We start from the raw sequence: 13,426 nt of genomic DNA, 5'->3' as shown, positions 1-13,426 counted from the left end.
GAGGCAGGCGGCTGCGTGCCAGGCTGGGGCTCAGGCAGAAGTGAAATGCTGTTAACAGCCATGATTATTAGCAGAGTATTAACCATATGCTGCAAGGATGCTAGTTGTCAGGGTGGGTTTTTAGCTCAGTGAGACGTTGCAGGGCGGGCAGGGGCTTGAGCAGTCGCCCAGGACCTGCCACCTCATCGCTCTGGTGGGAGCCAAACTGTTCCCAGCAAGCAGGGCTCGAGCAAGCTCCTTCTGCCCTTCCTGCTGCTGGTTTTGACCTGCTGGAGGATGCTGAAGCCATGCCCCGTGCCCTGCTCCGGCCAAGGCCCAGCATGATAAAAAACTCACTTTGGTTTAGAGTGAAGCAGCCGTAAAGTTTGTCTTCCTGCTGCAGTGGACGTTTGGGACAGGAAGGTCTGTCTTAAATGAGCACTTATAAAATATCCTGCTGGCAATGTTTATTGAGTCAAATTCCCTCTTCTCCCCAAATTAACAGATGGATACTTTCCACGCTGCAAAATAGATTTCAGGTTTTAAGTGAAGGCCTGAGGTTGGTTCAGCCTGGAGTTCATAAGGTGGCAGAGCAGAGAAAGTGAAAACAGACTATTTAATTTTAAAAGACTGGTGGACTGGTGGAGGGACTGGTAGAAGGACACAACAAATGAAATGCTGCTTGATGTTGTTACTTGTGTCTGGCAAATTCCCTTTGTGGCTTACAGGTTTGCTGTTGAAAGTGTGGGGTCTCTTTGCTAGAGTCTCCCCAGTGGTGGGTGCAGGTGTTTGGATCTTCCCATGTGCTGGATTTGCATCTTGCAACCTGGGAGAAATGGAAGGGGAATGAATTCTTTGGGAGAGGTGGAAACTGAGCTGTGAGGGTATGAAGAAGTTGTTGTCATCTGTCAGGGAGGACCTGAGAAACCAAATACAGCGACTTAAGATGGGGGATTTTTACATAACCATTTAAATCTACATTATTCAAATCCAGCAAAGGCCAAGTAATGACCCAGTTACAGTTCCTCAGACAGGCCTGGGTCCCTCCTCTATCCCTGGGTCCCTCCGATACGTGTCAGCTCTGGTTCATCTCCTCCTTCAACCCTCATTTATTTTTAAAGCAGCATTTAAAAGCAGAAAGGAAATTTGCAGTGGGTGGGTGAACTTTCCCTGTGAGTGTGTTACCCCAGCCAAGGTGACAGGCACCTCACGTGTGACCGGGCTCCTTGAGCTGCGAACCCGGCGGGTTTCACCCCAGGGCAGAGTGGGAACACAAGCTGGCAGCAAGAAAAGAAACCCAGAACACTTCATGGAGTTGGAAGCAGTAATAGAATCATAGAATGGTTTGGGTTGGAAGGGACCTTAAAGCTCATCCAGTCCCACCCCCTGCATGGGCAGGGACACCTCCCATCAGCCCAGGCTGCTCCAAGCCCCATCCAACCTGCCCTTCAACACTGCCAGGGATGGGGCAGCCACAGCTTCCCTGGGCAACCTGGGCCAGGCTCTCACCACCCTCACACTCCACAATTCCCTCCTCATGTCCAACCTCAATCTCCCTCTTCCAGTTTTAATCCCTTCCCCCTTGTCCTCTCCCTCCCTGCCCTTGTCCCAAGTCCCTCCCCAGCTTTCCTGGAGCCCCTTCAGGCCCTGGAAGGTGCTCTAAGGTCTCCCTAGAGCCTTCTGTTCCCCAGCCTGAACAAAGGCTGTTTGGAGCCAATATTGAGGCAGTGGGTAACCCAAGGTTCCCTCCTCTCCAACTGCTCTAGCATCCTTGCTCAGCTCAGTGCAGAAGAAGGTCTGTAATTCCTCAGTCCCTAGGGGAGGGAGAGCAGGAGGGTGTTGCATCAGTCTGGAGGTATCTCTGAAGTGGGGAGGGCATCCCCCGGGTGTGCTGGGGATTGCCGAGCAGTGAGGGAAGGAGGGGAACCACCTCTTTTGCAGAAGTGCTCATTGCACAATGGAACAAGGCTGCTCATTTTCTCCACTCATATTTGCTGCTAAGACCTTGGGTTTTTCAGCCTCAGCAAGTATTAAGCAGAAATGCTGGTGAAAAAAAAAAGAAGAGCCAGTAGTGCTTTTGTTGTTGTTGTTGCTTTTTGGTGCTTGTTGCCCTTATGTTTAGGCATCCCAGCCCCCCTTGCTCACACATGCAGAACTGCTTCTTGGGTTTCTAACCACTTCACTTAATTTTCTTCCCTACCTTAAGAGCAGGGAGTGACCACTGGCCAGGTGGGCTGGCTCAGCCACATCACTTCCATTTTTAGTGATTTTAGGGATCTTTGTAGAAAACAACAGTGCCATAAGAGGGGGGCAGGACAAACCTGTTGTGTTTCAGAAGGTGGGCTGCCAGCCTTTGGTGTTGTCAGGGTCTGTTTATGTTTCCTAGCCTGACTTCTTGAGGAAACAAGGTCTGCTCGCTGGTGGGGCTGCTGGCCCACCCCAAAGGACCCTGGAGCCCCCCCATCCTGTGCCTCCCACAGTGAGGGTGCAGGGAGAGCAGGGGTGGGATGGAGCCCCTGGAAGGCAGGTGCTCTGCTGGCCCCAGAGCTGTGCACACACAGGGGACACACTGAAACAGTTTCCACCTTTATTTAAACACTCATTACATGATGGGCTTGTGTGCAGACATGCACAGGATCCCAGATTTGTGTTCTGCTTTTGAATGGCAGTTGGTTTCTTAACTGCTCCTTTTGCATCTCTACCACATTTAACTGTTGGTTTGTTGGTTTGTTTTTTTTGTTGTGTGTTTTTTTTCCTATTCCCTCCCCAGCATTTGTAAAAACAAAGCTGGGCAGACAGTTTCATACAAAGGAATGTTTCTGACCACAGCCAGACATCAGCTATGTCAGGGCATGAAATGCTGCATTTCTGTAGGCTCTTGTGCCATTACATTGTTTAATCTTCGGAGCATTAAACTTTTGAGTTACTCAGACATTGCAAAGCTAAAAATAATAAAAATTCAAATGACTTGGTGCTGAAAGTATCTTGAGTTGAGTAGTAAAAGGATATTAACATGTTAATTCACTAAGCGTTTTCCCACCAGTTGTTTTATTGGCTGGAGCTCCCATTTGTGTGGAGAAGAATTAGTTTTCTGCTGCATGCAGGTGTGTATAAATTTTTAAATAACAGCTTCTGAAATCCTCCCAACTTAAATGAAAAATATTTATCCAGGTTAGCTGATGAGCTATGCAGTATTTCTGAGGAAGCTCCCTAGCAGGAGAAGATTAGCTGTGATACTGAAGCTGCAGCAGAGCCAACAAGTAGCAAGAATGACTGATACTGTTCAATATATTCATCTTTCTCATGATGAGTTAAATACCTTTGCCCTTGGTGCAGCTTCTCCCACCAGACCCCAGGGCTGTGTTAGCTCAGGGTGCTGCTGGGGGCCCCAAAGGACCAGGGCTTGGAGCTGCTCTGTGGGGCTGGAGGGTTCGTCCTTCCGAGAGTGGGTGTGAGGCTTGAGTGTCACCAGAGCCTGGGGCTTGGTCACCTCTGCCCGTGGCTGCTGGAGCCTGTGGGTACCCTGTGTCCTCCCTGGGCACTGCAGGGTGCTGGGGACAGGCCTTGAGAGCACAGGAGGTGCGAGATGAGACGTGACCCACTGCAGGTGCTGGGGTGTTGAGAGCTAGAACGAGCTTTGCTGCGCTCTCGGTGGGGCACTGTCATTTTCCTGATGGCTTTTTGTGAATGAAGTTGGCTTTTCTCCGTGGACACCCTCTAGTCTGGGCCTTGGTGAGTAACTTAGGGAAGAAACAGTTGGTTTTGACCACAGCAGTGATGCTTCTTGGATGGTTTTCAGTTGCACCTAAGGAACCAGACACGCTGTGTACACAGGAGAAGTTGATGCACGTAGGAATGTGTGTGTGGATGAGCACACAGCTGCACAGCTCCCCTGTCCCTCCTGCAGCTGATCTATGCAGCAGGGACCAGAGGAGAGGAAAGTTTTTTGCATCAATAAAAACTCTTTCCCCTTCTTCCCACCCCCTCCTGCCCACTCTTGACCCCCTTTGCAGCAGCCCAGTAAAACTAACATACTGAAATCTCTTTTCTCTTCCCTTCTCTCTCATCTTTTTGTTTTTCTAGATGTTTCCCCTGCCAGTGGCTAATGGAAAAAACAGACCCACGACCCTAACGAGCACGCAGTTTGGAGGATCAGGTACTGCCATCTTCATGGTTTTTTCCTTACAATGAATGTGTGTTTGCTTCCAGAGACCCCAGAGGAGGGTTTCTGTAATTTTGTCTTAGGTATTTTTCTGGTGGTGGTTTGCTACTGTTTCTCTGGATGATTTTCTCGTTACTCCACCTGTTTCTGGATGGTCAAAGCTGTTCTTGTTCTGTCTCCAGTTAAGAAGTCACCACCTGAGCTGAGGGTGGTTGTCTTGCTGCTCTGATTGAGAGCAGACAGTCGATGCTGTTCTCTTAAGCTGCTTAGATGACCGTGTGTCTGCAGACACACTCTGGAAGACTTTTGCTGTGCATCACTGAGGAGACCTGGTGGTGGTGAACTCCTGGGGCTCAGCAGTCCAAAGGGAAAAAGTTTGGGTGTCTGCTCCATTCAGCCCTTCCAGCAGCTCCCTGCTGTTTGCTGGCATCCCAGTATTCCCAAAGGGACCTTTGTAAAGCCCTCCTGGCCGGATGCCTCTAGGCAGCATAGCCACCCCAGGGAGGCAGGCAGCAAGGGTGGTTGGAGCTGTTTCACCACCATCTGAGCTGGTTTCGGGGTGCTCACCTGTGTCACCTTGCCCCCAAAGCCAGCAGTTGGCCAGGCCACCCCGGAGTGCTGAGTGGCCCCGTCTCTGCCAGCCTGAGGAGGGGCCAGGGTGCCAACATCTAGGGGCTTTGGGAGCAGGACATCTCTGGGCAGGAGCAGGTGGGCCATCTGGCAGTGAGAGGAGGCTGTGAAGGCATCGTGGCTTCAGGTGGCTGGCAGGGAAATACAGGAAATGTGGTTCATGTGAGATTGAAGCAGAGAATTCCCAGCCCGGGCAGCCAGCGTGGGGCTGTGCCAGGCTCTGGTGCCCAGGGAAGCTGCTCCGTGCAGGACTCGCTGCAGCCCCTGGCACGCAGGAAGTGCAGTTCATTTGTCCTTCTTGCTGAAACATGCCGATGCTTTGTGGATGGATAAAACTTAACTTTCTCTGCCCTGGGCCAGCTCAATCTGTCCAGGGCAACTCCTGGTTATGTGGAACATCTGTGTCCTGATGCTGGGTGGCATCTCAGAGAGAAAAAGTTTCCTGTGAGGGTGATGGAGCCCTGGGACAGGCTGCCCAGAGAGGTTGTGGTGTCTTCTCTGGAGACTTTCCAAGCCTTTCTGGATGTGATCCTGCCCTAACAGGGGAGTTGAACTAGGTGATCTTCAGAGGTCCTTTCCGACCCCAGCCACTGTGTGACTCTGTGGGCAGGGTGGGATTTCTGGATAGTGGCTCTGATGCCACAGGGTGCTGTGGGGCAACTCTTGGGGACACCTGCAGGAGCAGGACAGGAGGGCTTTGCTCTGCCTTGCCCTGCTCCTGCCCTTTTTGCCAAGGGAAATTTGATGCTTTCAGATCAGGCTGTCGAGCTGCAGGTCAAGATGGTTTTGAGCAAACATGTTGACACTCAGGGAAGCTGTCGAGTGGGCGCTGGAGGAAATTTGAGGGGAGAAAACTCTTGGGTGAACCCAGATGGAAGCTGATCCCTCCAGCGAGCGTTCCGTGCTCGACTCCTGCAGTTCAAATAATCCATGAAGGGCTGGTGGGAGAGTAGGAATGGAGCAAGTTCATATTAATTAGTTTCCTGCTCAGAGACTGGTTTGGCTGCTGGGTCTGTATCCCCTGTCCAGGGGAGGCTGGAGCAGGGCTCTCAGCACGGCCAGCGCGGCCACCGGACCCCTGCGCTCAACTGTGCAGCAGCCAAAGCAACACAACAGCTTTTATTCTCCCCCCCTCACACCCCCCTTCTTTTCTTTCGGGTGAGTGAAAGGTAATGTTGACACCACCCTTCCTCTGGGCTGCTGCTTTTTGAGTCTGACTGTGAGCAGTTCATAAAAACAGAGGACTGGTGTTAGATGACTTGCACTGGAGGCAGTTGCACAATCTCAGGGCTCTGGGACAGCTCTTCCATGGGCATCCTGGATTTGAAACACATCTCGGGCTTGATTTAAGGGAAGTCAGCCTCACTTTTGGACAGTGGAGGCTGTGTTTCATTTGTGTGTCAGCTTTGGGGCTTTGACTGTCTCTGACCCTGAATGTTTGACTTCTGCTGGTGGAGTGAATAACACAGGGATGCACTGCATCTCTTAGGAGGATCCAAAGTGTCCAAATTAGGTCCTAAATGGCCTAAAGTGGCAATTTTCATAGTTTGTGGGTGTTGGTTTAGCTTAATTCACTATCTGACAGCAGGGTGCAATCACATACTCATTCACCCCAGAGGTGCAGCCATCCAGCTCAACATTTGATTTGCAGTCTAATCGTCACCAACTCTGATGTGGTCAGAGGGGGAAGAGCAGATGGTCCTTGGATTTGGGGACCTGGACTTGCTGAGGGAGCAGAGTGCCTTGCAGCCACGCTGTAATCTGGACCTGGAGATTAGCTCCCTAAATCTTCCTGCGTTTCAGGAAGGCCTGGGCTTCATCTTTAGTGTTCCTCGTGTTTGTCCAACACTTCTGTTCAATCCGTTTCCCTGTAGCCCTGACAGAGACAGCACAGCCTTTCCCCTCCACTGCTGTCTTGCTGCCTGGAAAGGAGAAGAAGGCACCAGTTCACTGAAGTCCTGGTGATGAGCACCATAGTGCCAGCATCTCAGTGTTTGGGGTGATTGTAGTGACGCCAAGATAATAAACTTAGGGCATTTTATGTGCCAGTGAAATTTGTGTTTCATTCTTCTGCCCATGCTTGGACATGTGAATTTGTAGGCTCCCTGTTTTCATCTCCTTCCTCCTCAGGGAAGTATTGGGGCAGTATGTAGCTTTTTTTTTTCCCCTCTGGAGGAGCTATTAACTCAAGGCTCTTTCCTCCCTAGGGGAAGTTGGGAGCAAAGGGAGCAAGGCAGTGACCCCGCTGACTCCTGGCCAAAATGCCCCTCTTGCCAAGATGAGGTTCTTGCTTCCAACATCCAGCTGGTAAATAAGGTAGCACAGTCATTTGAAACAGTCCTGTTTGAAAATCACAGTGATGAAATTGCTCCAAATTTAAATCCTTTTCAAGTCCCAATTAGTAACAGCCCTGGCCAGGCTCCTGGTGCTCGTGCGGGTGGCTCCTTCGTGGAAGGGAACCGGTTTCTCTCTCCCAGGCCAGGAAAATTCAAAGTGTTAATGCAAGCCCTCCAGCTTTGAGCTCCCTTTGCTTTTATATTTGTCTCCTGGTTTTATTTTAAGCTCTGCCACTGTTTCCCTCATTTCTGTCCTTAAATGCACCAGGGAGGAACTGGTTTAGCTACCCCGCCGCACGGACAATTCAGCACCTCCGCTTTGCGTTTTCTTGGCAAGGCGAGACCCAACAATTGCCACTAGGATGGAGCTGACGTCATGCAAACCCTGTCTGCAGCATTTATAGCACATATAGGTCACCACAGGGAAGTTGCTCTTCCTGGGGCTTTGAGACACAACTGGTGTTTTCCAGCACGAACCGTGTCGTTTGCTGCTGGTGTTTTGTTTTAGCTGGGACGCTCAGTGTGTGCCCATTGTCCTGGTCCTGGAGGGCTGCGGTTTTGCTGTCCCCTCACCAAACTCTTTGGTTATTATTTGCAATAGCAAAACATTGAAACCCATGTCCTCTGCCCCCGCTTTCCCCCTCGTGTCATAGTTCATAAATGGCTAATCTGATCAGAAACGAGCTCCCTCCCAGCGCGCTTAATTAAACTGCGCCTCCAGCAGGAAGCGGCGCGTGCTGAATTTCACATGGAAATAACCATTTTTAATTGACATTGAGACAGTAGGAGTGGCAGGAGGCAAAGAAGTTTCATTGTCTCTTCCCAGCCCGGGCCGTGGCACTTGCTGACTGTGGCCATGCCTGGGCTGTCACCCCGTGGCTGCTGAGGTTTCAGCGGTGTCCGCGTGTGCCAACTGCGCCTTCCCTACAGCAAACGTGTCGGGGCTTTGTGGAGTAAAACTGAGGCAGGTGATTGTGTGAGGTAACACATCTCCCAGAGCAGCTTGTGTGGTTAATATGCAGAGTGTGGGACCAGCTCCCATACGCATCAGAAATGGTGCAGGGTGCCAGGTTTGTGTCCTATTGCAACGGGAGCCCGGGAGGTCTCCTGCTGACAGATGATTCTGCTCACAACAAATAAAAGATCTGCTTAAAAAAATAGCTGCTTTTTAATGAATGTATTTATTTTTTCCTTTTGTGTAAGTAGATTCACCACTAAATGTCTTTTTCTCCTTGCGTTGTGCTGAAGGGAGCTCTCTTGGTTAGGATCTTTTAGGTGGGTTTGGAAGGGAGAGTCCCCTCCTGCTCTTGTGCTGTGATTTCCACCCCCAGAATTTGTTCGGTGCTTTATTTGCTAGTGAGCTGGTGAGATGAGGCTCATTGTTGAGGGAATTGCTTTGATCGGGGCAAGTTCATAAAATACATTTGAAGCTGCTAACGGGGGAGTTTTTCAAAGAGTTACAAGCTGGTGCATGTAACAAATTTTAAGTTATAGTCTAGTGAACAAAGTAAACGCATTCTCCCTGGAGGTAGGTGAGTCTGTATCCCCTTTGAAAGCCTCGCTTTAAACAACCTTCAAACTTGGATACCTGTGGCAACAGCACTGAAAGTAATAAATTCTATGAAAGATGAGGTTGCCTCTTTAATTGGTGCTATGGGTGAGCTGTTTGAAGATTTAATTAGTCTGTGTGTGCACGCAGGCCTGGGTTAGGAAGCTCCAAGGTGGGGAGGGGAGAGTCTGGGCTCTGACCGGCCGGGAGTTCTGTGAAGGTGGGAACTCTGCTTCACTTGTGGAGCAGCTGGCTGGGTAGTTTGCAGTAAAAGTGTGGAAGTTCAGAGAGTTGGGAAGAGCTAAGCACAGCGTTTCTGCTCCCGTGCTGTCAGCAGTTGGGTTTCAAGCTGCAGAAACCCATTTGCAACTATTTACCCTAGTGAGGAAAGCAGGAGCTTTTATTAGTAAAGATGTATCACGTTTTCCTACTAACTGCCTCGAGTTCCCACATGTTTTGCTTGTGCCGAAGTGGGAGTGATGGGCTTTGCTTGCTATTTTGATAGATGATGAAAGGCAGACATGAGGTGCACAATATGGGACTTGATATTTAAAACTGGCACTTTCCATTAAAGTGTGTTCCTCAGGCTGCTTGTTTATGTTGCGGTTGTGTGCGTGCCCGTACAGCAGGCTTGCAAAACTGTCACTAAACACAAAGCCACCACAACAGAAAAAAAGGCAAAGCAGAAAAATTTACTTGCCTGCCTATTGCTGTGACTGTTTCTTTCAAAGTGAAAATTACTTTTTAGCCGTGGTCAAGCTTGCAAAGGGGTGAGGTCGTGTTAGTTTGGGAAGAGACAATCCCTGCAGCTCCGCTGCTCTCTGCATCCCTGGAGCTTTTCCATCCCTGCTGCCAGCAGAGCCTGGTCCTGGGGGTAGGAGGGTGCTGAGGGTGTTGCAGGGCAGCACCCTGAGTGCTGCAGTCCCTGCCTTTCCAGTAACAAAGCCTGGAGGACTTTCAGTGAAGTTTGTCTCCCGTGTGCTAGTCAGGAGCATCAGAGGGCTTTCTGCTTTCTTTTTGTCTCTGCCTTCCTGTTCTTCCTCTCCCTTCTGCTCCCTGCTTTTCCCATTAACCAGGATGCAGAAAGCAGGGTTTGGAAGAAGAAGCTTGGAGGGCCCAAAAGCTGGGGCAGGCAGTGTGGGTCGGCAGGAAATAGCAAGGATGGGAGAACAAATGGCAGGGGAAGATCTTCACGCCTGTCTCCCTTCATCCAGCGTCACGCCCTGATCGCATCTCTGATCCTTGTGTCCTGGAGTTGCTGCTCCCAGGGCTTCCCCACTGGGGCATCTGTTTCTCCTGTGCCTTTGCAGTGAGGTTAAAACGTGAAGGTTTTCTCCCTGTTTCCTCTCTTCAAATTTAGGTTTTTTTCCTCTAGTGTCCAGGCAGGGCTGGGAGTGACAGAGGCACAGCCTGTTTCTAACAGACACATGAGAAGTGAGTCTGGGAAGAGCAGGGAAAGGGCATCTGGTGCTGGGGCAGTGGGGATGCTCTGCGAGCAGCTCAGTGCTTCTCCAGCAGTTGGGAAGAGGCAAATAGAAGGCAGTCCCTGTCTCGGTGTGTGTTTAACTTCAGGGGGTGAAAGGGTGCATGTTTTCAGGAGAGAGATTGGGTTTTTATTCTTCTCCCACCCCAAGGAAGAGCCCTCCTGACTGGATTTGAGATTTTGAACTAGGAAAGAGCAGGAAGAATGTTGGGGGTGCCAGAGAGCCGAAGCTGTACTGAGATAAGTGACAGCTTTTGTTTAGAAACTGCAAATTTGACACAGACCTTGTTTAAGCACAGTTTTAACTCTGCCAGAAGAGCTGAGGCAGTTCAGCGATTGCCTGGCAGCAGAGCTTCTCCTTCCCTGGGTGAGGCAATTCAGGACGAGTGTAACTGTGCCTGCTCGAGGGGTTATGATGAGATGGATCTTATGTAAAAATCACGTGCCTTGCCTGGATTAGGGCTGACATGAAGCTTGAAGTGAACCTTCTGGGTTTCAAAAGAACATGTACAAGCTCAAGCATCCGCTTTTCGTTTAGTAAAGAGTTGCTGGTTGCGTATTAATTGCCTGCTTGATGTCATTGCCTTGGTCCTGCTGCTGGCTTCTCCGTCGTGAGGGCCAGGGTGTCACGACAGATGAGCTTATAGAGGGCAGCACCCTTGGGGTTGGCTCTGGGATGCAGCAGCTCTGCCTCAGCCCACCTCAAATCCTGTCCACACGGCACGTGTGGGTGTGGGGCTGAGGTTGGAATTAGAATCGTAAAATCATGGAATAGTCAAGGTTGGAAAAGACCTTTAAGACCATCAAATCCAACTGTCTGCTCTACAACCCCTAAACCATCTCCCAAAACACCACATCCACCTGTTTTTTGAGCACCTCCCTGGGCAGCCTGTTCCAGTGCCTCACCAATTGTTTGCCTTTGGCTCAGTGGCCCAGCTCCAGGCCTTACACGCTTGGATGTGCCTTTTCCAAAGGGGAGAGATGGCTTTGGAAGGGGCCCAGCAGGTCTGGCAGGCGTTTCTTCTGGACCTCACTGCTGCTAATTTCAAATTCTGCATGCTCTGTAGGGTGCCCTTCTCCAGCACGTGGCCTGTGTGTGACCAGCTCTGCCTGTTGCATCTCCATCATTAATGCTTACATGCCGTGAAACTCAAATTGGGATTTATTCCTTTCATTTAGTTGGAGACAGCAAATGAGTGTCTTAAGGGGATGGATTTAATGACTAATGTTGCTTTTTACTCTGGATGGCCTCACTTCTAACCTGGCACTACATTCTCCAGTGTTAACAGAGCTGAAGGATGCTATAAGTGCATCTTCTCTGTTCACTAGCACCCAAAATCACTGGTGAAGGTGATTTTTTCAATCCTTTTGTAACACAAGAGCAGACCCTGAGCCCAACTGGACAATGATGTTAATCACAAGCTAAATTTTCACAAGTGAGAAGATGATGGTGATGTATCACTTCAACTGGAAGCAGAAAATGTTGGCACAAGCTTCCTCATCATTATCAGAGTAAGTTACAAAGTCACTCTGGTTGGAAAAGGCCTGTAAGATCATCAAGTCCAACCATTAACCCAACTCTACCAAGCCCAGCACTAAACCATGTCCCTCAGCACCACATCTACACAGCTTTGAAACAAACACCTCCCTGGGCATCCTACTCTAGTAATAACCCCATCAGTGGGGAAGTTTCTCCTAATTTCTAATTAAATCTCCCCACTATCTAATCTAAACCCTCCCCCTGAAGTTGTGAGCCTGTTTCCTGAGCACTTGGAGCTGCAGAGCTGAGAGCCTGAGCAGAGACAGTGAAACTCGCCGAGCAGGTGAAGCATCTGGGGAAACTCCACGTCCCCTTGCAAATGAGGCTGATGTGAGATGGTTGTCTCAGATGGGCTGATCTGCCCGTTGGCAGCAGCACGGCACGAGTGGAAGCAGAGGTGATGCTGGCAGCCTGCCCTGGGAGCAGCAGCAGCAGCCAGGCTGTGCCTGAAAAACCCGCTGCTGGGTTGGGAACCTCTCCCTGCAGAGCAGGGATGGCCATGCAGGTAAACCCCAGGTCACATAGTGCTGGCTGCTGGTTCTCTTTTGTTTTGGCACTCCCTGGTGAGGCTCCTGCTTCTGCTCAGCCTGTTTTCCCTGCTCTGGGTGCAGGAGCAGAGGGGTTTGCCTGCCCAGGGCTGGCAGCTGCCCAGCACCCCCATGGCCTGGAGGGCTGCCCAGCCGTGGGGCAGCGCTGGACGTGCGGCCGATGCAGCTGTCTCAGTGGTGCCAAAAAACTTTGCCAACATCTGCCTCTTGGATTCCCAGCCGTGTGGGTTGGGATTATCCCGCCCTCTCCCAGAGCCTCCAAATAGCTGAGAAATCCCAGGAGTTTGGAAAGGGGGTGGCAGCTTTGCAGGTTCTGTGGGGGAACACTGGCTTTTCTGCCTGTCCCTGTGTGGCAAATTCTGGAGCCCTCAGCACAGGGAAGACATGGACCTGTTGGAAAGGGTCTAGAGGAAGCCACAAAAATGATCCAAGGGCTGGAGCAGCTCTGCTCTGGAGACAGGCTGGGGGAGGTGGGGGGTTCAGCCTGGAGAAGAGAAGGCTCCAGGGAGACCTTAGAGCAGCTTCCAGGGCCTGAAGGGGCTCCCGGAAAGCTGGGGAGGGACTTGGGACAAGGGCAGGGAGGGAGAGGACAAGGGGGATGGATTAAAACTGGAAGAGGGAAGATGAAGGTTGGACATCAGGAAGAAATTCTTCACCATGAAGGCAGGAAGGCACTGGCCCAGGTTGCCCAGGGAAGCTGTGGCTGCCCCATCCCTGGCAGTGTTGAAGGGCAGGTTGGATGGGGCTTGGAGCAGCCTGGGCTGGTGGGAGGTGTCCCTGCCCATGCAGGGGGGTTGCAACCTGATGATCATTAAGGTCCCTTCCAACCCAAACCATTCCATGATTCTATGACAAAGGACCTGGGCAGTGTCTGGTTTATCTGGCACAGCCCAAACCCAGCTGGATGCCTGCAGTTGCCTGAACCTGATGAACATGGGAGGTGAGGATGGACAGTGACCTCCCTGATGTGACACTTCCCAGCTAGCAGGCTGCTTGGAGGCTGCAAAAAGCCTTCCATGACATGCTGACTTGAATGCAGGCCCCTGTTGGACCCTCCTGCCTTTGGGGGAGGGATTGCATTTTAGGGAAGAGAAGCTTTTCCATATGGTGTATGATGTAGTCATTGGGTTGATGCTTGTGCTCCTGTTCAACCTCCAAGCAGAGACCAGTGGGTGCAGAGAGTATTTGGCTGCAGGAAT

General features: G+C 50.9%; 1 protein-coding gene across 1 annotated transcript in view; it reads left to right on the top strand.

Moving 5' to 3' along the window:
• The window catches only part of TCF3 (transcription factor 3), an 85,943-nt gene that overhangs the window by 3,338 nt on the left and 69,179 nt on the right, over window positions 1-13,426 (top strand). The window contains exon 2 of the mRNA XM_010003413.1: window positions 4,063-4,135. Coding sequence (XP_010001715.1) covers window positions 4,063-4,135 — 73 coding nt within the window. The remainder of the gene's footprint in view (window positions 1-4,062; window positions 4,136-13,426) is intronic.

This window comes from Chaetura pelagica, unplaced genomic scaffold, assembly GCF_000747805.2.
Source record: "Chaetura pelagica isolate M959 unplaced genomic scaffold, ChaPel_1.0 scaffold498, whole genome shotgun sequence".
Taxonomy (NCBI): Eukaryota; Metazoa; Chordata; class Aves; order Apodiformes; family Apodidae; genus Chaetura; species Chaetura pelagica.
Note: the sequence above shows the minus strand (reverse complement) of the source record. Positions and strands in the feature narration are given on the sequence as shown.